General features: G+C 51.9%; 1 protein-coding gene across 4 annotated transcripts in view; it reads left to right on the forward strand.

Moving 5' to 3' along the window:
* GRAP2 (GRB2 related adaptor protein 2) overlaps positions 1 to 26134 on the forward strand; it is a 60414-nt gene extending 34280 nt beyond the window's left edge. For 3 of the 4 annotated variants that reach the window (XM_028533016.2, XM_036019650.1, XM_036019651.1), the window contains exons 2-8: positions 7893 to 7984; positions 14775 to 14866; positions 18591 to 18710; positions 21667 to 21835; positions 23591 to 23779; positions 24944 to 25066; positions 25689 to 26134. In XM_028533016.2, the coding sequence (XP_028388817.1) occupies positions 7907 to 7984; positions 14775 to 14866; positions 18591 to 18710; positions 21667 to 21835; positions 23591 to 23779; positions 24944 to 25066; positions 25689 to 25868 (951 nt within the window). In that variant the 5' untranslated portion in view covers positions 7893 to 7906 and the 3' untranslated portion in view covers positions 25869 to 26134. Of the gene's footprint in view, positions 1 to 162; positions 934 to 7892; positions 7985 to 14774; positions 14867 to 18590; positions 18711 to 21666; positions 21836 to 23590; positions 23780 to 24943; positions 25067 to 25688 lie in introns of those variants that run through there. The other variant, XM_036019649.1, reaches the window with a different exon arrangement.
* The last annotated feature ends 271 nt before the right edge of the window (positions 26135 to 26405 follow it).

Raw genomic sequence — 26405 nt, forward strand, 5'->3', positions numbered from 1 at the left:
CACAGCTAGCATCGGGTCAGCATGAGGAGTTGTTCTCAGACGAGCTTCGGAGCCCGTCTGGCTCCGTGTGTTCACCCCACCTGCCATGCTAGGGCATTTATGGTTTCCCGGGGCTTTGGAGGGGGAAATAATGAGTCCCCTGGGGACCAGAGGGAAATAGCAGTGCCCCTTGTGCATAAAGGCATACAAAATGGAGGCTCTTAGAGGGTACTAAAATCTCAGCCAGCCAACCAGGAATGGTTTGGTGGGGTACAGTTCACTTGTCTTGATTTACTCTGCTTGCAATAAAATCAGAAATGTTTGTACCCCGTGGAGAGAGCACCTGTGGAAACAGACCAGGTCCTCCTGAGAAGGCCATTTATTTATTCCCCTGGAATCCTGAGCCTAAAAGGAAATAGTCTTGCGTCCAACTTGGGAGGTCCGAGGTCCAGAGAAGCGTAGGAATTCTTGGTTGGAAATCTTTTAACGCGGTGACCCCTGAAGGCCGTGGCTACCTGTAAGTGGGGTTGTAGCTGCCATGATTCAATGCCCACCTCACCTCTGCACCTGGCCACAGAGCTCGGTTTCCAGAGAGCCCAGAAGAAGGATCTTATTAGAATAGCATTTGGGGGTCTCTGTTTCAGAGGATGAGTTAGAAGTAATTCAAGACCAAGCACAGTGTTTTGTTTTGTTTTTAAATGTGTAAGCCTTACCAGACAGCTCAGAGAGCAGGTTAACATTTCCAGTATGGCCAGCTGATTAAGAGGTCTGCTGCAGCAGGAGTTCTGCTGGTTTAGAGCAGAGCCACGATGTTGCATACGAGAACCCCAAATGATGAAAAGCCAGCCCTCAGTGTCTTGGCCATGCTCTGTCTTTTGCTTTCGCTCTTTTGCTTCCCTTTCCAGATTGGGTTGGTTTGCGTTTCCAGAAGACTGTTGAAGCAGCGGCAGACAGGTGAATTATAGGCAGTTGTTCATCCTGTGTTTACGAATCTATTAGATTAATGATTTGTGTTGAAGCCCCTACTGCATGTTTTTCTCTTATCTGAACCCTACAAGTGTAACGGGAGCCTTTCTGCCTCCGTTCGTCACCTTTCACGGGGCATTGGACAGGACAGGTCACTGAGATAAACTAAGGCAGAAAGGCTCCAGCCACAGCCATTAGCTTCAGACACACACACTCTCTCACTCTCTCTCTCTCTCTCTCTGTCTCTCACTCACTGTAGGGGTTTCAACACAAACCATGGACCTTAAATCAAAAGCATGCGTGAGGGGCCAATCACTGTGAGATTAACAGGGACCCCCTTTTCGGGAAACTCAGAGGGAATTTAAGCATCAGGAAATATGTAGGAGCAGATGGTTTTCAATCTTTTCCATCTAAGCAATTCTGTATTTTATGGGTTTTATACTCTTTGAAATGTCAAAGTTTATGTGCCTTCAAAGGCCCCAGAGACAACGAGGACAGTCGAGAAACCTGCCTAGATAAAGGTTGCGGGGCTTTGAGATACAAAGAAAAGCTGCAAGATGGAATCGACGGTTTGGGGGTGCACCATTGCCCTCTATTGGATTAAGTAAATCAGCCATTCAGCACCGGCGTGCACATCGTTATCTCCGGCTGAGTTTGCTGAGAAGTCAGCACACCTCTGAGTGGGAAATTAATCGATCCTTGTAAATGGGTCCTATCTGCTGCCCCTTCCCTGAGGAAATCAGTGACGGCTGTGACTCTAATGGCAGGTCATTTGTCACGTTCTTATTCACTCAGCAAACATGTCCCAAGTAACCACTAAACACTGGTTAGGTGTTGTAGGGAATCTAGGAAAAAACAACAGCAGCTACTATTAGCAGTTATTGCATACCTACTGTGTGCCACGTTCTTCATGCACACTAACACACTGCACACCCAAGTCAGTGAGGACACCCCTGTCTTATGGATGAAGAAACAGGGCACTTGGGAGGCAAATGGCACATCCAAGGTTCAAAGCCAGGTCCATCTCCTCCGAAGCCCACACTCTGTCCTTTGAGCGATAACCCTTCTCCTTAAGAGGCTGACAAACTACTAGGAGAGAGGGGACACAGACATAAATGTGTATGCCAGGGGGTGGCAAGCTACGGCCAGGAGGCCAAGTTCAAGCCATCACATAGTTTTGAGCATGAGCTAAGATGTTTTTTCCATTTGTAAGTGGTTGTGGAAAACCCAGAAAACCAATAATACTGTGTGGCATGTAAAAATTATGTTCAAATTTCAGCTTTCATAAATATAGTTTTACTGGACCCTAGCTCCTCCCATCCCTTTACTTTTCTCTGCGGCTGCCTTCCGGCTACGGCAGCACAGCGGGGTGTTTGTGGCAGAGACCATATGGCCACGCAGCCAAAAATAGTCACTCTCTGGCCCTTACAGAAAAGATTCAATGACTTCTAGTCTATCCTCCAAGTGAAACATTATATATCCATAGGAGAGGTCTTCCAAAGGATTTTGAGAGTTAAGAAGAGGGAAAACTAATATTTACTAAACCCAGGGCGTGAGGTGCTGTGAGGTTGTACAGGTGTGCTCTGTTTTAAGACTCAGTGCAGGAAAACCCAGGCTCTAAAAGAGATAAATTAAAAGGTAGGGATTTGCATAACAATTTTTCCTTTCATTTTGTAAAAGGATTCACCACAGGGTTCTTTTATGCAATGAGCTTCCATATGCATGCTAATATGATTCCATTTACAAATACTCTATTCATAATAACTTTTCAAGAACTTATCTATTGTATACAGTGAGGCTCAGCCATAGTCATTAATCATCTTCCTGCCAGGGTAAGGTTTCCTACCTCTGAACCGTCTCTGAGCTGACCCTGCAGCTGCAGAGGGCAGTGGATGCTCCGCCTCCTCATCGCCTCCAGGAGGGACTTCGCCTGACCGACAGAAAGCCTGTGGGTCCGAGTGTCTGTCCTAGGTGAAGTTCAGTGGTTGGCGTTCCTTCACATTTTTAGCCAGATTCCTCTTCATAGCTACAGCCAAAGTCCCAAAATGTTAACTCCTCGCTATTCTATCACTTTATTTCATGCACAAGATAAATTCATAAAAATTACTTTTGTTGCTAATGTCCTGTAAATAGGCTACCAGCAGCAATACAGCTGGTCCTGGAACAACACGGATTTGAACTATGCCAGCTTACTTATGCATGGGTCTGTTGTTTGTTTGTGTGTTTGTTTGTTTGTTTGTTCCAACAAATACCTGTGCTGTTTTCAGTCTGAGGCTGGGAGTGCCCAGAGGTGGAGGGCCTACTGTGTACATCACTTTCAGTTAGGAGACTTGAGCAACCTCAGATTGTCTTATCTGTGGGAGTTCTGGAACCAACCCCCCAGGATACCAAGGGACGGCCAAGCTTTCAGGGAGTCAAAAGTTATATGCGCGTTTTTGACTGAGTGTGGGGTCAGCACCCCTAACCCCCACATTGTTCCAGAGTCAACTGTACTTAGAAGGAGCAGTGCTTCTCTCTCTCTCTCCTTTTGCCCCGGAGGCACTGTCTTGGCTGCCTTACAACATGAACTGGGACAGTCACATCATCTTCAGATCAGAACTCTCCCCAGAAAAATAGGAAGCGGTGCCACTGATTCAGTCCAGGCTCCCCCTTCCGATGGGTCCCGAGCCTGAATCTCCAAACAGCTCTCTGATGTTATGCAATTGCTCTTTTTAAGAGACGCATAAAACAGAACCCTTGGCTATTCATAGCCCACTTGGGAGGAGCTGACATCTCTCAAGAAGTTTCTTGCCTGGCACCGTTCTGACGGTAACTATGTGTCTCTGAACACATTCACTTAATCTGGCTTTCCATGAAGCATGCTTTTTTTCCATGAACATGTAGTTGTATTTTAAATCAGTTTGGTACATGATACAGATTGGTTTTACAGTTTTTAATGAACTGAAATCGAAATTTCTAAATACAGAAGTGTCTGCCTCTGCAACAAACACCGTAAAGAAAGATGAGGTATTTTGATAGAACTACATCTGCATGAACGAGTCAGATGAAAAATCTGAAACGGTTTCTATATACCTTCTGGATTTAAAAAAAAAAATTAGCAATGGCTCCAGATACTAAGTTGCCGAGGGAAGGAGGGGAAAAGGCTGCGAGTTCTGGTGTCAGAGCTCTTCTTACACAATCTAACTAATGTCGTGTCATATGACTTTGTCATTAGAGCGGCGTTCGAAAATACAGGCGATGAGACACTTCATCAACTACATTTGCACAAAAATGTCTGCCTGTGTTGACATTATGTGTGACAGGTATTCAGATCTAGGTAAATGACACCAGTTAGTCTCGTGGCTTCTGTTTGCATCCTCTGTGGTGACTGTATTTTAGAAGTAGGTAAGTGTTCCTGGTATATAGTCTGAATATTTTTCAGGTCCTTCTACCGGTAAAGGAAGCTTAAATGGAAATGCAAGGGCAGAGAAAATCGTGCCTCGGGCAGTCCTGTGGGGGGTTGGCTGCCTTGTGGTGGAGCAGATCTGTGTCGCAGGGCTGCTGCTGCTGCTGGGTATTGCGTGCAGTTCATGAGGGGGAGTGAGAGCGTGGCAGAGGGCTGGTGAGAAGCAGGGGGAGCGGTAGGGGCAGGAGCCCTGCGCATGGTTCTGAGGTGCGATTTCTTGACAAATGGCTTTGTCACTGGGCCGGGGTAGGTGCCGGGAAGCTGCTGGGGGTGGTTTCGCTGTCCTTGGATCCGGTCACTTCTCACTCACATCCTGTGGCAGGTAGCATTTTAGCCATTTCTGAAGCTGATCACTGGCAGAAAAACCACATCTAATCCATCTGAGAGGTTCTCTGAATGGGAGGCCCTGTCTTCATCTACCCAAGAGGTCAGAAACACTGTTACTGCAAACAGCATTGAGAAGGTACCGCAGCATTCTCGAATTGTAGAGACGACTGTCTCTCTCTCTCTCTTTCTCTCTCTCTCTCTCCTCTTTTCTGTCTTGAAATTGTCTTGAAATTGATGAACAATTGTCTTGAATTGTTCATCTCCATGGTATATATTTTGTTCCCCAGATGCAGTATGCAGTGTTGGAAGGTATAGATGGCAAAACAATAGATAAATACTGAATAAATTATGTTAGTTCAGTTTTCTTTTTCCATGGTGGCAATTTTAAACTTTTCAAAGTTAAAACTAATGGCCCTGGCCAGGTGGCTCATTTGGTTAGAGTGTCATCCGGGACACCCAAAGGCTGCAGTTCCGATCCCCAGTCAGGGCACATACCTGGGTTGCAGGTTCGACCTGCATGTGGGATACGTGCGGGAGGCAACAGATAGATGTTTCTCTCTCTCACATTGACGTCTGTCTGTCTCTCCCCCCCACCCCGTCCTTGCTTCTCTCTCTAAATTCAATAAATATATCCTCAGGTGAAGATTAAAAAAAACTAATGGCTACAGAGGAATGGGATACAAATTTTTATGCAGTTCTGTGATCAAAGGGGAGACTGACCCCTAGGGGTGGCACGTTTACCTTCCTCTGCTGTTCGGGAAGCAGGGAACGGTGAATTCAAGGGGAGAATTTGCAGAGCCCTGTGATCTGACCAAAAACAGAGCGCACCCAGCTTCACCCTGAACATCTTCCTCCCACCAAACGGCCTCTGAACAGATTTCATTTCGCAAATGGAAATGGGATGCAAACAAATATTTTCAAAGTGATTTCATAAAGAGTAGGCCTGTTTAATTGGGTTTTTGGAGCCAGGATTAATATCGTACATAAGCTGGGGAGCTCTGTGATGTGCTTGTGTGTTTGGCTTCGCCGCGCCACCTGCCCCCCGGGGGGGAAGGCAGAGGAGAGAGTGCCAGCACTCAGACGCAACTCTGCTTCGGCCTCGGCCCTTTCGCCAAAGTGACTCACAGCCAGCCTGACCCAAGGCCTGATCCGAATTACATGGAATATAGGAAATAGTTTCCCAAGCTCAAGGTCATTATCTAGAGCATGCCTTTAATATTCTTTTCATCTCTAATTTATGTGACTTTCTAATATGTTTAGCATGGCCCTCCCCTTGTCTCCCTTCTGCTTATTAAGCTAAATTTGCATAGAAATGGGATGTTGGTTTTCAGGACCATTCACCTGACACTTGATCTCCTGAGGCGACCAGTGTCTACTGTTGACACCATGAGGATGACCCACAGATACCACATCTTAATGTGGTGCCAACTAGAGGCAAGGCCTTAATTAGGGGGCGCTTTGCATGTTAAAGTAATGGGGTGAGTCAAATCAGCCAAGACATTTAGCATTCACTAAGGAGGGCAGAGTCTGCCTTCCTGTTGAGTGGGTCATCCTGGGTCACAGAAATTTTCATTTGCCTTGGATGGACAGGTCTTGAAGAAAGTGTACAAAAAGTATACTTCTGGGGGGAGGGTAGTTTTGGCTGGTGAGTAAGCTCAGACAGTTAGTGATGACATTTTGCTTTGGCTGCTGAAATATTTTTTGCTTAATATCTTTGGGATGGGTAATATTCATCTCTACAAATTGCCTTTGGACGACCAAGCAAATGTGGAAAATCAAGGAAACGAGTCCGTTGCTATCGCTGCTGTTGCAGTCAGCTTTCATCCCCGGATTTCTGCCGCTGCACCCGGCCACCGGTGGCCACCGTCCTTACTTACCCAGATCCTGTCACTTGGGCAGAAATCTCCACTGAGGGGGGACAACTGTAGTTCCAGTTTACTGGTCACTGAAAGTCAGTTAGGTTTGGGGGTTACTAATCTAAAGGACTTGGGACTTAGGCAAATTTTGCAAAACAGGAACACCGAACAACAGCCTTCCGGGCTGCGTCCTGACGGTAAGCCGTCTTAGCGGAGGGCCGAGGGGTTGGGGGTCGTGGAGAACAGGCACCAAACGTCACTGAGAAAAGTTTCTAGGAGACGAGAGAAATTAGAAGGAAACTTGGGCTGCTGTTAGCCAGGCTGTACCTTTGCTGAGGGTAAATTAACCCCATCAAATTATTTTAAAACAAAAATGCTACTTAGCTTTATCCTGCATGACATTTTGCCTCTATTATTTCATTGAATTTCACTTCCTCGTTAGTCAACTATTACAACCTCCGTTTTACAGATGAGGAAACTTAGACTCCAAGAGGTCTAATTACTTGCACAAAATCATATAGCTCGCTATTCACCAACAAAATCAGGTCTCGGCTCTCTTACAGCCCCAGTATTTCCTAAAACCAAAACCTCTATCTCGTTTGTAGGCTGACCTGTTTATCTTACACAGGTCTCATCCAGTAATAGGAGGGGTCAGTATTGTAACTCACTTCGGAAGTAATAAAATGAAAAGTTTTCAACTGTACTCGGCTTGTACCACATTAATAAGATGAATACGGGAGCTGACCTGCTGAGCCTGCCAACCCTAAACCAGAGTGCTTTCTACTCCCAAACCACGCACAAGGCCCCGGAGTTCCCCACTGGCCAACGCTGTTCAATTCCCTGAAGTGATTCAGACGCAAAGGAGACAATAGCGTCTGTGTCACTAACACTGCGCGGTTAGACAGGGCTGCCGAGGGGCAGCCTTGGGACTGTGTGGGACAGAACAGCCTTTCCAGCCCCCCCCCCCGCCCCCAGGCCTCAAGGTAGAGATGAGAGCAAGTCTTCTCCCCGTGACCCAGACACGGAGATGCCCCAGCAATGGTGACAGGCAGAGGGAGACGAAAGGAGAGTCCGCCTGCCTTTCCTTGTCCGCTCCTGGCATCTGGGGATTCGGAGGAAGGTGCCAGAAGGCAGGTGCTCACGGCTCCAGCAGCCCTTCTCAGAAACAAAAGTTCTCGCTGTGCTCCTGGGCCTCTCCCTCCGGCCCGGAGACATCCGACCCCTCGCCTATCAACCGCTACGACTGCTGCGCAGTACCACCCGCCCTGCCACCCTTCTCCTGGCAGAAAGGCACAGTGACCACATTGTTTTTCTTCCAGCTTCGCGTTACAACATGGAAGCCATCGCCAAGTTTGATTTCACCGCCTCGGGCGAGGATGAACTGAGTTTTCACACCGGAGACATCCTGAAGGTAGGTGACCTGGGCCGCAGGGCCTCCACCAGGAGTTTAGGTTGCTCTGCTCGCCGAGTTAATCTAACAAGCCTTCCTTTGTTTCTTAAGAACCATACACAGTCCCTTTCAAAAAAGAAGTTTACCTCCATCAGAGGGGTTCCTTCCAGCACCTGTGTGCCAGCCGTCAGGCCGGGTGATGGAAGCCCAGCTGGCACGAGCCGCCGTCCTTGCCCTGAGATGCTCACGGTCTCTGGAGGCAAACAAATGCGCCCGAAGGGCTGTTACAGATGCTCTTGTCTGAGAGCTTGGGAAGCACAGGGGAGGAGACGAGCGATCCCACCTTGAAAGATGGGTCTGTAGGCACCTGTGGCAACATCAGTTGTTCGGGGTGTAATGAAGGTGAGCTGGGCTTTTAGCAAAAGCTTGGACATGAGCGAGCCCGTGCAGAATTTCGTGAGCCCTGTCAGATTCAGCATGGCTAGGCCTTACAAGAGGAGGGTGCGATGGAGACAGCTCAGGGAAGGCAGCTGGAGGAGACTCAACAAAGGCCACGCACACCCAGCCTGCACCTGAGTCGTGGTGGCCACTTGCTAAACTGACGAGGCCTTGGACCTCTCCCAGATTTCATGCCCCGCACTCACAGGCTCTGCATCTTAGCCCCTGCTTTGTGCAAAAGGGCACGAGCCCTTTAAGAGGGCAACGAGGAGTCTGTGATGCCAACACTCCCCACGCCGTCCTCAGAGCCCCCTCAGACCTCCTTATCCCTGGCCCTCAGCAGCCCACATGGCCAGCCCAGCAGCACCGAGGCTACCATCGTCTCACCACTAAAAATTACGCTTGTTGTAGGAAGAACCTTGTCAGTATGTGAGAGGGTGACTCAGAGAGAGTCTGTGGAGCGTAAACCGGGTGATGACTTGGTTTGGAGCTTGAACACCCCCAGTATTTATCCTCCTAACTGTTCTCGCCTTGCAAGATCTAATAATGTGGCTGCAAAAAGTGTGCCTTCAGTGTTGGAGCCTCTCAAAGTTGAAATGTCCTTGGGCTCCTGACCCAGGAAAAGACCCCAATTTCTTTGGAACCTTACCAAGATCACAGAGGGAGCTGCCATTTGGTGACCAGTCTTTCCCTAATTTATGGGGTATTGTGAGCATGTGACTCTATGGTGCAGGAGGAGCCAACTCCCACCCCTCACCTCCCACTGCAAACAGAATCTATCATCTTACTTAAGTTTTCCCTGTTCCCTAGAAAAGTTTTAAACAACAACAACAACTTTTCTCAACTCTGCTTCTCGGTCCAGCTTCCAATTCCTTTCCTCTCTCTGCTGCCAGTACTGGGTCAGATCCTCTCTGCTGGGCACCTCCACTGCCCCCCTTCCGGTTCATCCCACAGGAACGCTCTGGGATCCGACTTTTACCCCCAGTTGTCCCTTCAAATCCACTGATGATGTCCTTAGTGTGGAACGTAAGGACCATACCAAAACACCTGTAGAATGTGACACTGCCCACCTGGATCTGAGTGGCGCTCTGTCTGACACGCAGACACTGTCCTTTGCTCTGAAGATGTGTTTTCTCTGACCTCTCTCTAGCAACCCCCTCTTTGCTGGAGAGAGGCCTGATGCAGTAAAAAGAAGCAAGGAACTTTGGAGCCAGGTAAATTTGAGTTTGAACCCCAGCTTACTAGCTGTGTGGCCTGAGGCCAGTCACTTGCCCCCTCTGAGCTTCAGCACCTTCTTCTGTAAGTGGAGGATCTACCATTCTTGCAGGGTCGTAGAACGGATTAGAAGTAATGTCCCCATCCCAAAGCCAATGCTCAGTAAGTGGCTACCACATGTTATCAGTATTACTCACTCCTGCTCTCTGACTGTTCAGACCATTGCCACAGCCCCTTGACCGACCTCCTCGTCCCCTGTGTCTTCCTCCTCCAGCCGTGCTAAGTGCTACTCCCAGAGGGAGCTTTCTAGACGACAAATCAGGTCACGCCACTTCCTTCTTCAGAAGCCTTCAGTGGTTCCCCATAACCAGTTGGTTAAAATCTAAGCCATCTGACCCCAGCCTCATCATGCCCATGTGCATGAATGCACACACACACGCACACACACACAATTTTGTGTACTAATGCCCCCGGGTCACGCTGCACTGAGTCTACCATCCTTTCTCAAGCTCCCCCCTCCTCCATGTGCCCTTCTCCCACACACACATATTTGACCACCTCTGCCTCAGAACCCTCACCAAGCCCGCCTCCCTACTGCCCTGGGGAAATTAATCCTTCCATCTTCAGCACTTCCACAGTGTTTCACACACACCTCATTCAACACACTCGCGAGCCCGCCCCACGTGACAAGTTATTTATGGGCAGGCCGAGCCTCCATGCTCTCGAGCACCCTGTACGGGACCCACCTCACATCGCTGCCTCTGCCCCATGGGATCCTGATTGTCATTTACACGTTGGCCACTGGACAGAGCTCTGTGAGGGCAGGGACCAGGCCTGCCTCGGTGGCTACAGCAGCAGAAAGGTGACCCTTGCTAATATGTAGTGAATGGATGAATGGTTGACTCCTCCACTGGTCTGTGAGCTCCCTGAGAGCAAAGCCGTGCCAGGGTCGACCTTACATCTTCCCAGCATTGAACACAAAGCACGGCCCCCAAACAAGTGCCCTGGACACATTTCTGGAATTGTTAAATTGCATCTCTGCATGCTCATTTGGAATTCCATCAGAAGGCAAAACTCCTTCTTTTCAAAGAAGTCTGTGCATCGCGATTGTTGCAATAAAGGGAAAGCAGAGAGGGGCCTCTGGCCGGGCCTCACAGAATGTCTGTCTTGTGGTTGTTAGCGGCCCTGCCCGTGGGCCTCTCTACATAGGGTGCAGCGTCAGTCCCTCCCCCGCACCCCAGAATGGGGTAACGTGCCCCAAGAGCCTCACAAATGTTTTCAAAGCCATCTCTTGACTGACCCAGCAACTCCCTCCCGGGATGCTCTTTTGTGTTTAGCCCCCAGCACTGGAAGACTAAGCCGGCTTTTTCATTGGAGGGTACAGAAATGGCTCCCAGCTCACTACCCACCCACCCCCTCCAGACCGGAGTTCCCCAGGGCAGGGCCCCAGCTTATTCACCTTTGCACTCCCTGCCCCCGAGTACAAACAGCAGGTGCTCACTAGGTGCCGAGCACAGAATGGTGAGCGAGGCAGTGGACAGGGAACCCCTGCCCAGTGACTCAATCCTGCTGCTTCTGAGGGAGAAACACTTGCCAGGTCAGAAGTGTGGTGTCTTGTGTCCGTGTCACACAGCTGTGGGCCTACAGCTACACGCAGCGTCAGCTGGGTACGTCAGTCATCTCAAAACACGTCTCTTGACCCAGTTGATTTCTGTCTGCTTCTGTAATGCGTCTCACTCAACCCCATTTCTTCCTACTAAAACAGGGGCCTAAAAGCACTAAGAGTGAATCCTACATCATTAACTTCTGTCCTTCACTTTTCTGCTGTGCCTCTAAGAGCCGTAATTCCATCCAATTTTAAAATTCTCTCAACCGCACATTTTGCCTTCTTCCCACACCTTACTCGGTCTCAGGCCACGGGGCCCGAGAATGTGTTCTGGAAGGCAGCACTGTGAGAATTAAGATACATACGGTAAAGTGTCAAACCTCATGTGTTCAGGCTGAACTCCTTGCTCAGGTTTACGTGATGAGGACGAGAGATAGGGGAGCCGAATAGATGGAGAGATGAGAACAGGAAGTCAGGGGCCCTGTGCCAACAACGGCAGGAGGAAACCGCCTCCCCCCAAATACTCTTCTTTGCCGAAAATGGATTTTTTAAAACCGTGCCTTCTAGACATCCAAAATAGCCTGTAAATTCACCTCCCTGGGAACACAGTCTCGGGCAGACCGAGTGCCAGGTGGCGGGGAGAAATGGCCAGCATCGTGCGATAGATAATCTTTCCGTTGCTGGAAGAGGTAGCTGGGTGTGAGCCACGATTACTAAAATTACAGCTGGTTTCAGGTCAGAGAACTGAGCACAAAGTGCAGTTCTCACTGTGAAGAGCCAGTTTCCAAGTGGCCTCTTTCACCCCATCCCCGTTCGCTCTCCCACTTGACACCTGCCACCCAGGCCAGACTCCGAATTCCCGTGTGGTGGCAGGAAGGAGCGCCGCAGCCATAAACCCGGGAGACGGCACGGCCTGAAACGCCCTCGGGCGCTGTATGTGCGTACCAGGTGCGGGCGCCAGGTTTCCTAGTCCCTCTGACCTAGATTCTCTGCTCCCCTCCCACCCCCAGCACACACAGACCCACAGGGCCGCAGCGCCAGCGACAGCCACACGTGTTGGAAACTACAAAGTTCTCTTTTCTCAGCAAGTCTAGAACCCAAACGTGGGATGCATTTTTATTGCTTCAGAACATGCACATTGAACACGTTAAAGAATGTGTAAACCCTTCTGCGTCCTTCAGGGCTGGAGTCCTCCCTTGTGAGAAGGCCACATTGCACAGAATTACATTTTTGAAAAACGGCGCACACTTTCTAAAGGAATCCCGGGCACAGGGCTCATGTGATCCTCACATCAGCTCTGGGAGGTGTTAGCCCATCTTTTTGTCCCCATTTTCCAGATGGTCAATTGACTTGCCAAAGGTCACACGGCTAGTGACAGGGCCAAACTAGAAACCAGGTCTTCTCATTCCAAACTCACGGTGATGTCCCCGTCCTTTCCCCTCAGGAGGGATATTGGAAATAGGCCGTCACTGCTTCTCAGTTACCTAGCTCTCTTTAATTCTCCTTTTGTGTCTGGGCGGGAGAACCCCAGGGGCCCATGGCTTCAACTTCACCCACTTTCCAATGATTCTAAAATCCCATCCTCACTTCCAAGTCCAGACACACATCTCCCGCTGCCCACTGAGCTTCCCTCCTCAGATGGCCCCAGGGGCAACGTGGACTCACCCACGCACGATCTGAGGGCCGCGAGTTTTTCCCGAGACCCGCTCCTCCTCCTCTGTTTTCTATTTTAGTAAAGGCTTTACCTCCCACTCAGTCTCCCAAGCCAAAACTCCAGAGCCATCCCAGAATCCCCATCCTCCCTCAGTTCCACGAATAGTCATGAAACCCTGCCCATTTTGCTTCCTGATTCGTCTAAAATATGTCCGCACCTCCTCTGAGCCCAGATCCCCTTCGTCTCTCGCCTGGATGCCTACGGTCGTCTTCCAGCAGTTTCTCCTCCTGCGGCGCCCCCCCCCACCCCGCCACTGACTTGACCCTTCCTTTCCATTTCCACTCTGATGCAACACTCTTTCTCAACTCTGATTCCTACTGTCTCATTTCTCTGCTTGAATGGCTCATCCTTTAATGGCTCCCCGTCAGTTTCAAGATAAAAATCCAAACCTTCAACGTGGCCCCCAAGGCCGGCATTCCCAATTCCCCCTCTTCTGACCTCTGAACCATGATCCAAACTCCCCCCGGACCAAGGCTTTTCACACCCAGAAGGCAGTGCACTCCCTCATATCCCAGAAGTAGTTTCTTTGACATCAGGCTTCTCCCGGGTAACTCCTGTCGTTGCCTAGACGACCCCGGTGTCCTCTCTCCCAGGTGTCTTCCCTGTCCGTCCTCTGCTTTCCCCTTCATCACAGCACTCCTGTCAGTCAGACATCTTCGGCTACAAGAAATGGACACGAAATATGGCTTAAATGGTAACAGCAGTTTATTTCATCCAAAGTTTAGAAGTAGGTGGCATCCTGGGTGGCTGATTGCGTGGCTCAATGGCATCATCAGGGTTCTCTCCGTCTTTCTGCTCTGCCAACCTCATTCTGAATTACTGTTCAAGTCTATGCCACATATTTTACCAATACTCTCAGAGTGGGGTATGGGCAAGTATTTATTTTCCAATGGTGAAATATTTGCTGAAATAACCAGAAGTCATATAAAGCCAAGCCCGGCCAGTCAGACGAGTAATCAAGGTAGGTGATAACATTTGGAATCAAGGTCAAGGTAGGACCATACAGTAATGAGACAGAACTGCTGCTTTTGTCTGTGACCTGGATTGAAAAGCAAGTTGGGAAAAGGCATTCCAGACATCTTCGGTTATGTCTAAATTGCTTGTGATGCGTAAGGAGTGTGAACACAAAGAGTTACTGTTTTCGAAGCTGGCCCCACTTGGACATTTAAGTTTTAATCTGTTTGTTTTTATTTTATTTTTTAAAGATTTTATTTATTTATTTTTTAGAGAGGGAAGGGAGGGAGAAAGAGAGAGAGAGAGAAACATCAATGTGCGGTTGTTGGGGGCCATGGTCTGCAACCCAGGAATGTGCCCTGACTGGGAATCGAACCTGCAATGCTTTGGTTCGAAGCCTATGTTCAATCCACTGAGCTACGCCAGCCAGGGCTAATCTGCATGTTTTTTTTTAAAAAAAATAGAACTAATTAAATGTTTAAGAGGTTCCTGGTCACGTGGCAGAGAAGAAAAAATACGGAGTAGCCGCTCTTGCCTTCTCACCATCAGCCCAGAGGGTGAGCTTAGATGCTGAGGTCCAAGGCATATAAACTTCCAAAATAAAAAGGGAAAGGGGTTTAGGGAAGCCCCTGAGTGCTGAGTCTTGGAAGCCACACCATGGTGGTGCCACATGTGTAGGTGGCACTTGTGCACAGAAATAGCTTGGGGTCAAGAAAAGCTAAACTCCAAAGATGACCCTGCTGCTCCCCCACTAGGGCAGCCGTGTGGTTTCTTTGGTTTATTTTCTCTAAACCCAAAAGGTCACTCTTTGCTCTGCAGACTCTTTCCTTTAGTTCTCTGTGTATTCCCTATGGTGTCTTTGTTCTTTATTCTCTTCTATGTAGATCTTAAGTAACCAGGAGGAGTGGTTCAAGGCAGAGCTCGGAAGCCAAGAAGGATACGTGCCTAAGAATTTTATTGACATCCAGTTTCCTGAGTAAGTATTTCCAGCCTGCTGAGAGGGGCCTACCCACACACGCTCCCCTTACCCCTTCACTAGTCACTAAAATGATCCAGGCACACCCAAGGCACTGTCAAAAATGTTGCCTCCGGAGAGAGAAACACGCAGCTGAAGGCCAGGGGTGGGAGAGATTTTCATTTCACTGCAGTCTCTTTTGAATTTTATGCCATGTGTTCATATGCCTATTTCAAGTTTATACACTGAAATCATCTGTAAGTGTAATCACAGGGTTTCCAAGAACTCCGGTGGGAGAGCTGTTGGCCTCCCCACTTCAAGAGCTGCTACTTCAAAACACTTGTCTCCCAACCTGGCTTCCGTGCTAACCGGGGACCCCAGACAGCTCCGGGCCCTGATCGGACGTGTGGACACTCTCTGCCGTCCTTAAACCATGCTTACACCAAAGACAGAAGTCCGTGGGAGAAAAAGGGAAACTCCCTTCATAAAGAGGAAATGAAAATTTGAGATTGAATCTCGTTGTCTCAAGAATTGACCACAAGGGTTAGATTGAAATCTAATCTTGTCTAAGAGTCAGGGACCAGCCCAAAGAGCAAAAGTTTGCTAGAAAACCAAAGCCAGCGGCGCTGGCGAGTGCGGGGGAAGCGCAGCAGGGCCTCTCGCTGTGAACCGGCACTGACCGCTGAAACACTGACCCCCACCGGGCCTTTGATGCCGCCCTGTGACCTTCTAGATGCGGAAATCGCACCTCCCCTGTGCCTCCAACCTGCACCCCCTCCCCCGCCACACTCTCAGCCCACGGCCTTGCTTCCAGGTTCCCTGGGACAGTGGGAGTGACCGGAAAAGCCCCTCTACCCCTCCCCCACCCTGACTCACCGCATCCACCCACCTCCTGCAGCCGGCCATGCCTCTAGCAAAAACTCTACCCTCTCTCCCCCACATCAACTTGCTTCCCCTCTCTGCTCAGTCATTCCTGTCGGCAAACAAAGATGCTGCAATTTCTCCCATCCTACCAAAAACCAAAACCAAAAGCGAACAAAAAACTCTGAATCCCAAACCCTCCTCCAGCCACCACTGCCCTTCGCCAAAGGAATTGTTTACGTTTGTTATCTCCACTCTTCTCCTCCCGCTCCCTCTGAAGTCCTCAGACTTCGGAGAACCTTTCTGTCAAGGTCACAGTGCACCACTGGTCCCTGGTCCATTCTCAGCCATCATTTCAGCACAGTTTGATGTGGGGACCTTTCCTTCCCATCGAAACGCTTGGTTCATTTGGCTCGGGGACACCCTTCCTCCTGGCTGCTCTTCCTCCATCCCCTGCACCGCTTTCTCCTCATCTTCCTAGCCTCCTTTAGAATGTCTGGCTCCCAGGGAGGTCCTCCCTGTCAAGGTATTTTAAGTCCCTCCCCCACTCCCCCTCCCCGTCCCCCCTCCTGGTTTTCATTGTCCCCACAGCTCTTACCATCAGCTGACACACAATATGCTGTAACTCTTCTGTGGCCTACTGTGTGCCCCCACGTGACAGTGTAAGCTCCAGGAGGGCAGGGCTCTTTTCCTTGCCTGTTCTGCTCACCACTTACCCTAGTGCCCAGAAGAGGGCCCGGCACTTCTTACTTAACAAAAGCTGTTAAATGAATGAGTAAATATCTTTGGAATGATATGTAATATTGAAGCCCTGGCCACTCATTTCATATGCAGTGTGTAGACAGCTTGGCAGGTCCTGGAAAAAAGTCACTTATCAAATTCCAGTTGGGAGACAAATGCATGTTTTCTAAACAATCCTGTCACTGCTTGCTGCCTCTCCTAACACGGTTCCTTTTAAGGTGTGGCTGCTAGGGGTGTGTCCCATTCTTTGTCCCACCCCCATTAGATTTCCTACGCAAACCCCCACAGGGTTGTATGGCACATACTCTGGCAGGGTCTCCAGGCAAGTGGTCACCAGGACCCTCGGCTTCCAGCCCCTCGGAGACCAGGCAGCCTTCCCCTGCAGTCCTTGGTCCGGAATAAGGGCACCCTTCCCGCCACCCCGTCTGTTCAGATTCCCAAATGCCAGAGAACACAGGAATTGCTCACAAAGGAATCCAGTCAGTTCCTGTTGGACATTCACCTTAAAGGGGCACCCACGCTTGCCTTCTAGTGGCCGCAGTTAGGGCGGCCACCTCGGAGCAAGGGGACCCAGTCCCACCTTTAGCCCTGCGTGACTGCAAACACTTGTTTTGCTTTCCTGTGGCTGAGAGAAGTTCCTGGCCTCCCACCCCGAGGCTGTAGCCCGTTTTCCATCCCAGGTACTTTCTAGTGGAGCCTTTGCCGTAGCTACCTTTGCTGCAAGCGTTTTGCTGCAAGCATTTTGCTGCAGGCATTTTCCCGGTGTGACTGGTTGGCTGAACACAATTTTGTTGTTGTTGTTTTTAATAGATAAATAACTGGTTGACAATTGACAGTTGGTTTTCCCCTCTGGTTTATTTTCATTTCTTTATTGATGAATCTACTGCCATAAAAAAGAAAATAACTGGTTGACAGTTTGATTTTGATTTTTTTGTTTGGTTCGTTGGTTTTATATTTCTCCATTGATGAATCGATCAATTGCCTTCCACAGACTTAATCCAGTTAAGCTAGTCGTCAGTTTGGTTTCATTTTTTTCTATTGACGAGGTCTTGCAGTTCCATTATCGGTAATCTATGTTATCTGTAAATCTTAGCCAGCCCTCCTGAAGGTCTGTCCAGCGAGAGTAAACATGGTGGGGGCATTAAACGAGCGCTTCTCCCGGAGGATAAAGACTGCTCCCACTTGGAAGCACAGCGACTGGGGGGAGAGGCGGGGCCTCCCGGAGAGCGCAGAGCGGCACCCCCACGTCCCACATGACGCAGGCCAGGGCTTGGGTACGACCCACACGCTGAAATCAGTTATCTGCGCGCGATTGCCACGAAGCTACGCTCACTTTAAACATATTCAAATAGGCCTTTTAAATTTTCTGTTCTTTTATTTCTAGTGATTTTAACTTTTTTTAACAGCAATTTGCCTTATGGCCAGTTAGCTGTGGGGTGAAAATTTTGATGGCAACACGCTTGGGGTGAAAATAGCCCGGTCTTTCTCAGGTGCCACTCGCCACAGGCCACCTGCAGCAGCACTTCCGGAGGCAGCCACCCGCGCCGCAGCTCCGAGAGAGCAGTTTCCCCTCAGTGTGCCCTCCTCCACGGGAAGATCCTTAACAGCCTGGATTTTTTGAGGAGGCCCAGGAGCCCGCTGTGTGGGCGTGGTTCCCAGGCTGACGCCGGCTTTGCTCGTTTCCAAGCGTGTGTGCAGGCTCCCCGGGTGCCTTGCAGCCCCCCGCGCTGTGCCCTCAGCCAGCACCCAAGGCCCTTCCCAGCTCTGTCAGGTCGCCGCCCGCCCCCAGGGACTGAAGGGATCCTGTCCTCCGGTCCCATCGGATGTCCCTGCAGTTCTTTCCCAGCAGCAGGCCCCATGCGGCTGCCGGCAGGAGGCCGCTTCCCGCAGCGAGCCACTCCCACCCCGCCCCACTTGGTGCGGGCGCAGTTTCCCTGAGGGGGCTTTCTGAGCTGCGGAGGCTCCTCCGGGGGCACAGAGGGAGCCTCGCACTGGCAGCGCCAGGCACCGCCTGGAGCAGTCTCCTCTGCTCCCCGCTGGACAGAGACCCCAGCCCTCTGCCTTCGGGTCATCTCACCCCGACTTCCACCTCCTGTCACTCTGGCATCTCACCAAGACCCTCTGTTTTTTTCTCACCCGATAGGTGGTTTCACGAAGGCCTCTCACGACACCAGGCCGAGAACTTACTAATGGGCAAGGAGGTTGGCTTCTTCATCATTCGGGCCAGCCAGAGCTCCCCCGGGGACTTCTCCATTTCTGTCAGGTACTGGCCATTCCCGACACCCCCCCAACCCAGACTGCTAAAGCCCTGAGGTGACGTCTCGAATGTGACTTATTGCTCAGGACACGGTTCATGTCCTTCCCATAACGCATGCATGTAACTCCTTAGCACATTGGTTTGTGGCCAAAATTGTGTGTATACTTATCTGTCCCTCCCCGCCCCGCACGCAGCCCAGGTGCTTCTGGAAAGACAGGATTTTTATCTGCTTTACCTCTGCACCTTTCACAGTGCCTAGTGCCCAGTAGGCGCTCGGTGAGAGTTTGTGGAAAGCAGTCGGAGAGAATTGTCCACATCCATCTACACTGTAGCCTTGCACTACTGATGGGTGCCTGAAGCGGGGTCAGAGAAAAACAAAAGCCCCAGGTCATTGCTGGAGGGTACCCACGGAGCTGCTGCGACGGCGCGAGGAGAAGGGCAGACACCCACATCTGAGGGTGGCAGAGCCGAGCAGGGGCGGGGGGTAGGGTGCAGGGGGTGAGGGGGGCGGAGCCCAAGAGCAAAACCTCTCTGATGTGCAGGAAGTGACTCAGTCCAGGGTCACACATGACACAGCCCCTCGCTCCCAAGCCCCAAGTCTGAACACACTGGGTGTGGTCGGCGTGTCGGGGGCTGCCAGTGACGTTTCAGACCTGGTGACCACGTGTGAAAGTGCGAGAATGAAAGCCGAGAGCGGCGAAGGAGGGCGGCGGCCTGTGCAGTGAACCCCGCTGTCGAGGTAGTGGCCAGGAAATGCTGGTCTGGATTATTCAACACATTTTGGAAGGCATGTCGCCTGAGTGCTTGAAGTGCATAAATCCGGCCTCAGGTGATAAACTGAAGTCACTTGATTATTGAGAAAGAATGGATATGTTAAGGAGTAGATAGGAGGGACTCACGAATAATGGGCCAGCCATTTGTATGTGCAACTGCCCCTAAAGTGCCCACAGGTGGCTTGGACTGGTCCATGGTGCCCTTGCAGTCTTGCCCAGACTCTTACCTGTCCTTTCCTTTCCACAGCTCAGGCCAATATTGATGTATCACAAGCTCTAAGCTTGTTAGGCCTTAATTAATGAGATTTTGTACTTAATAAATCTTATAAGTCAAACCTCTTTCTTGAGGGCCCTGATTATAGAATGGACCCAGTAAATCATTGGACAGAAGGGCATCTCTCGGGGCCTTTGGTTTGCATGAAGCTGACTCTGGCTTCCTCAGCTACAAACCACGGTTTATATTTCCTTGATTAAAATGGATTCTACAAAATGGTCAGCCTTGACTTCCGCCAGAGTCTTCCCCTGCTACTGAGGCAATGCAGCTTCTTGTACAGTGATTATCACCGTAGTCATTACCACATACTCCACAGAAATACAGTATAATGTATTCCAGAGTGACATCATTTTAATTCACTTATTTATACATCTGCTTTCTGTCACGAGCACAGACAATTAAGAGCTAATTGTGGTTTCATCCCTTAGCGTTTGATAAGGGTCTGAAACATTGGACTCCAGTGTCCGGAGCACTGGGTTGTAGCCTTTTCTCGCCCCTCTCAGAGCACTCTCTTTCCGTCGGCACTGGTAACCAGCTCATGAGAGTGAAAGGGTTAATGCTTCTCACTCTGTGTTGTTCAGCCAGCGAGGGTGGGTGAATAATTACACCACAGGGATATTTCCTCCTCCTCCTCCCCGAACTGAGGGGTGATGACTGTGAGTCAAGCCATGTGGTGTTCGAGTGAAGAAAACATCTGTTAACGGCCGAAACCAAGGCGAAGGCCACACGGCGATAGCAGCGTGCTGGGTGCTAGCCCTGAGCAGTGTGGCAGAGGTCACCGCGTGGGTCACCTGGCCTTGAGCAGAGCCCAGCACATAAATGAGGCGGCCGATCAGAATTCCTGTCCCCTCTGCACACAGACCACTCCATCCACCCCTCAGAAACCTCCACTGACCTTCAGGTATCTTTACTCTCCGACACTCTTTAAGATCTTGGCTTTTTGCATCAGGCAATTGGTACAATGAACGTCAGTTAATTTTTAGATATAAATGTATGTCCGTTTCACAAGTAAACTTGATGTCCTAAAGAGAATGACTTGGAGGTATGGATAAAGGCCCAGGGCCCCCTTTCCCGGTGAATAAAATCCCATCTCTGCAGCCCTGCTACCGATATATGCCCAGTCCCTTGTGAGTCCCGCTGGTGTCCAAGGACGCCCATCTAAAAGCAGTTGGCGCGTGCGCATGGTGGGGCAGGCTGGAGCCAGAGACCCAGGGCTCTTGCCTCAGCGCCGCCTTTCACCTGCGGTGACCTTGACCAAGGCCCTCCATCTGTTTCCTCAGCTGTAACGGGGAGACATAAAGATAAACAATCTCTGAAGTCCTTTCCGATTAAAACTTTACGCTTCTATACAATACTTCTTTCCTCAAAAGGTCCAAATGCTCTGCCACCTTATTTATGCAAAACATAAATCAAGACCCAGAGATCTAGATAGAAAACAAAGTGTGACAAGTTTCTCAAGGCAGTGTCTTACTGTCCAGAACAGGTCTCTGGGCTTGAAGGAGCTGGTTCCCAGTGTTTCTGATAACAGAGAGATAACAAGGGCTTGGGAACCCCTCCCCCTGAGTCTTGGCAGAGCCCTTAGCTAGCACAGGACTCAAGGGTTGCCGCGTTTCAGATAAACATTGTTAAAAGGTCCTTGACCTCATAGTCTTTCAAGCTCTCGGAACATTTCTTTCTTATAAACGATCGGCTCCAGTGTCAGAAGACAGACAAATTACTTCTGCTCTAGCGCAGCCCGTGTCCTGAGCGGAACTGTCCCAGATCTGCCCCAGGAGCCCAGTAATTAGGGAGCCACCCACTCCTCCTGCCCTGCCCTGCCCTGCCCCGGGAACTGCCCTTGCTGGATGCCGGCAGCCCTGAGGGCGGGGACGTTGCCACCGAGTAACACGCCGTTTGGATTTGCCTTCATCTCTAGGCACGAGGATGACGTTCAGCACTTCAAGGTCATGCGAGACAACAAGGGTAATTACTTCCTGTGGACAGAGAAGTTTCCATCCCTGAACAAGCTGGTGGACTACTACAGGACGACTTCCATCTCCAAACAGAAGCAGATCTTCCTGAGGGACAGAACGCGCGAGGACCCGGTAGGCTACCGCCCCCAGGCCGCTCAGTCTAGAGACTGGAGACTGGACGCGGCAGCCGCGGCCTCCCACCAGCCACCAGGGGGCGCATTGCATAGGCAGGTGCCCGAGGCTTCCGAAAGGTAGACCAGCTCTGCAGTCGGGGCTCAGCCTCAGTCGAGGCTGAGCACTGCCTGGCTGTGCGACTTGGGGAAGTCCTCCGGTCCCCCGTGACCTCTTCCATGACACTGGGGGGACAGGGACATCTGCCTCGTGGGACGGCTGTGAGGGGGAAGGATGTGTCCCCTTCTCGCACATCACCCTGGTCGCACTGCAAGCGCCCAGTGCACAGGAGCCCTGATTGTGGGTGCCATTCTTTTGTCACCGCCGTGACCACGTCACAGTTTGCGGCCTCCTAGAGCTTTATGACAGGATTCGGGGTGGGGCGGAGGCGTTGGAGGAGAAAACCTGCCCCGGAATTCTTGCTCTTGGAAGCATCTGGAAGGCAGAGTATCGTTTTCCTAGGAAAGGCATGGGACAGATCTGGCTTTAAGTCCTGATTTTACCACCAGCTCTGCTCATCACCTAGCCAGGTGAAGAGGACCTCGCCGAGGACCAGTGTGCCCAGCTGTAGGGTGGGGGGGTGTAGCACTTCCGTCCCTGGGCTGCTGTGACAGTCGAACGGGAAAACACAGTCACAGCACTTGCCGCGGAGTCTGGTCCACAGCGGGCTCAGAGGAGATCCTAACTTGCCTTCCATAAGCCGGTCCCCCCACACACACACGCGCACGCATCCACACAGGATGTGTAAAATGCCGTTCAGGGGAAATGAACGTGGCCTAGGAGACGGGTCTCGGAAGGGCAGTGACTGGAGCAGTTGCAGTCCCAGGCCCGGCTATTTGAAAAGGCATTGAGACTTTCAAAGCAACACGTGCTCTGGGGAAACGAGGAAAACCATCCCTTTCAAGGTACCAGCTGACTGTAAGCCTGAGGAGTCACACTCAAAGGAGAAAAGGGCGTTCCCGTCAAGCGCACACAGAAGTTCAGAAAGAAATACAAAGGTTAACCGGGTGTTGTAACCAGGAAGTGGACGGAGGTATTGATTACTAGGGTGTACATGCGGAGATAAGGAAAGGCAACTTAAAACTGCCTTAAACTGGATTAAATGAGTTCATCTCTCTCAAGTGCTTAGAACAGTGCCTGGCATGTAGTAGCTCAGCCCCGGGCTCTCCAAACTGATAAATAAAAATAACTCCCTCTGTCTCCTGAAGCGGCTGTGGCATGAAGAAGGCCTTGCTCCTCCCAACAGGCCCAGCGCAGGCCTGGTTTCCATGGTGCTGCAAGACCGTTGTGTTGTGGTCTCTCTCACCAGGCTCTAAACGACGGTTCAAAATCACGCAAAGGCAATAGCAGGGCTTATCTGGAGGGCAGGATGTCCAGCAGTGTGGCAGCAGGCGATAAGGAGGGGTGGCACTGTGTCAGTAAAATGGGACATCTCAGCTTGATTGCACAGAGAACCAGCAGCCCCCTGGGAATGGACCAGACGGATACCATGTGGGAAGTGTCCGTCTGTGACCCAGAGACCTGACGTCTCCAAACTGGGAGAACCTGAGAACGCAGAGGGTCTGAACTGTGGGCTCTCGTGGAGCTGCCCCCGCCCATCAGCTGTTTCTCAGAGCTGTCATGAGCAGAGTCTGAGAACAGCTGCCTGAGGGGGGTGGGGGGGTGGCCAGGAGATGCGGGAGGAGGACAGATCCAATCATCTTTGTTCTCTCCCAGGGTCGCAGGAGCAACAGCCTGGACCAGAGGGCCCAGGGAGGCCCACACCTCAGTGGGGCTGTGGGGGAAGAGATGCGGCCTTTGATGAACCGGAAGCTGTCGGATCACCCGCCGCCCCCTCCCTCGCAGTACCCCCTAGTCCCGCCGCCGCAGCAGCAGCGGTACACGCAGCATCACCATTTTCATCAGGTACCTGGAAAGGATGGGGCAGGGCACGCTTCCCCTGGAGGCTGGGGACACTTCGTTCCCACTGCCCCTTCCTGCGGGGAAGCACCCCACGATGCTGGGGTTCTGTTGTGGCCCCGGGGCTGCTGGCCCGGCCCCACCTCCTCCGGTCCCACTGCGCTCGGAAAGAAGATCCCAGGCTCCCCAAGTGGCAGAAGTAGCTAGGGAGCCTGCCCGGGCAAAGCAGCCTCAGCGAGGCGGCCGGCTGCCTGCCTGAACGCGCGCACACACACCCTCTCCCTCCGAGGGCTCGGCGAACAATTGCCGGTTTTCCTATCAGCACAATTTCAAATCTACTCCTGCTGCTCAACCCACCTGGCTGCCAGAGACCTACAAGAAAAGCGGATTAACACCTGCCACGGAGCCTTGCTTATTTATTTATTTAGTTCGTTAGTTATCCACACCCGCTCCCTGCCTTGTTCCAGATGGGACTTGAGGCGGCTTACCGAGATGGCCAATATGCCAGATAGCATCGCTCCTGAACTCCTTAGCAGGGCACCCCGAGTCCTTTGTGAGCTGCTCGTGTCTGTTCCCCCAGCCTCATCTCCCGCCGCCCCCCTCTGCGCCCCCCACACACCCTCCTGCCCGCGATGCCACACTACCTCTAGTTGGCAGGAGGGTCCACTGCTGCTGCTTTCATGCCCTCGAGGCCTTTATGTACTGCCCCCTCTGCCTGAAAGTCTCTCCTGGCCGGTCCTTTAAGCTGGAGTTCAACGATCACTTCCTCTGGGAAGTCTTCCCTGATTGCCCAGGCAGACTCAGCCACTCCTCTCTCTGCTCACTTACCACTTCAATGTGCATGACGTCCCCTCTGACTGACGCCCCACGGAGACAAGGGACCTTGTCTTTCCGCTGCGTATCCCCGCTGCTTAGACAACACTAGACACACGGCAGGTGCCTGCCAAGCAGTTCGTGAGTGAATGAGACCCGCCATCGACTTTGCCTTCAGACTCTAGGGTCCCTTCGTCACACTTCCTCCTCTCGCCGTCACCTAGGGTTTACTGTCATCGTCAGCAAGCATTCTGGAACACTGGCTGTGTTTATGGCGTCCTAGCCAGGCACTGGGGGAGACTGGGAGGGGTGCTTCTGGCCGCGTGGTGACGGGGCCTCTCTTGCGTCTGTCTCCAGGACCGCCGTGGAGGCAGCCTTGACATAAACGACGGGCACTGCGGCATAGGCCTGGGCGGCGAGATGGGCATGGCCCTCATGCACCGCAGACACACAGACCCGGTGCAGCTCCAGGCGGCTGGGGTACGTGAGCTCCCCCTCTGGGCCAGTGGGGGCTGCCGGCTGGGTAATCAGAGAAACGGTTGTTCCTCCAGGAGAGACGGCAAGGTCCACGGGGCTCAACTAGCCGTGGTGGGAACCCAGAGAGTGAAGGGCAAGCAGGGGTTGGGTGGTCCCAGCCCGACACCACCCAGCCTTGTTCTCGTTGGGCCGGCGGCCCTGCCCTGTCCTCCTCATGTTTCCCGGCTCCTCTTCTCGTGGAGAGGTCCTGAGCGCCGTCCTGCCCCGGCTGTGCCAGTGCCAGGGGCTGTGAGTTTGGGCAGCCTGCCATTCTGTCTGCCACTTGAAGACAGTAAAAGGACCACCTGTCGATGGGGGGAGAGTAGTTCTCAAGGATTCTCCTGGGGCTGGGAGAGTTTCTTCTCTGTCAGCCCAAGTCCTGAGTCTCAGGAGTGACCCTGCAGGGCTCCGCCAACTTCACGCCCGGCTGTGCAGCCGGCGGCCGCTCTCGGCGGCAGTGGGGTTTGAGGTGTCTCCGGAGAGCCACACAGCAGCCTCGGGGCAAGCTGTCTCTTCCGCGTGCTGGTCTCAGGGCTGGCCCGGCCAGCCCCGGCTTAGCGGGACCCCTTGTGTTTTGCCCCAACAGCGAGTGCGGTGGGTCCGGGCGCTGTACGACTTCGAGGCTCTCGAGGAGGACGAACTGGGGTTCCGCTCCGGAGAGGTGATCGAGGTCTTGGATAGCTCCAACCCGTCCTGGTGGACCGGCCGCCTGCACAACCAACTGGGCCTCTTCCCCGCCAACTACGTGACATCCATGAGCCGATGAATCCCTTCTGGAGGGGCCGGAGGCTTTGCCCGGAGCTGTCTGCGAGGGAGCGAGCAAGGAAGACAGCTACGCCCACACACACACGTGCCTATGTATACACACATTCCATGACAGTAATTTATTGACAGTTTAGTTGGTTAATTAGCTGATGTGAAAGTAACTCAGGTGGAGGCTTATATGCATACTTGTTTTTCTACTCCCCTCCGCGGGGTGGCGGGGTGCAGACGGTGTTGGGGACTGGGAGTGGGGGGCAGGGAAATGGAACCGAGATTCCTCCTGTTCTAAAGACGGCACCACTCCCCCCCACACCCTGGTCCTGGGAATTGTCACCGGGCAGCTCAGCAGAGGCTCACGCCCCCGCGCTGGCTGCAGAGCAGTGGGGTGGGGCTGGACTTGGCAGGGCATGTCTGGCTCACCTGCAAGCCCCGCTCCCCTGGAGGGTGTGCAGGGCCGCTCTGCTCCCGTTCTCCAAGGGCGAGCGAGCACTGCCGGGTGGAGGACGAGGGTGCAGCCCCACAAGTCTGAGCCGGAGCGCTC

The sequence above is a fragment of the Phyllostomus discolor genome, chromosome 2 (assembly GCF_004126475.2).
Source record: "Phyllostomus discolor isolate MPI-MPIP mPhyDis1 chromosome 2, mPhyDis1.pri.v3, whole genome shotgun sequence".
NCBI lineage: Eukaryota > Metazoa > Chordata > Mammalia > Chiroptera > Phyllostomidae > Phyllostomus > Phyllostomus discolor.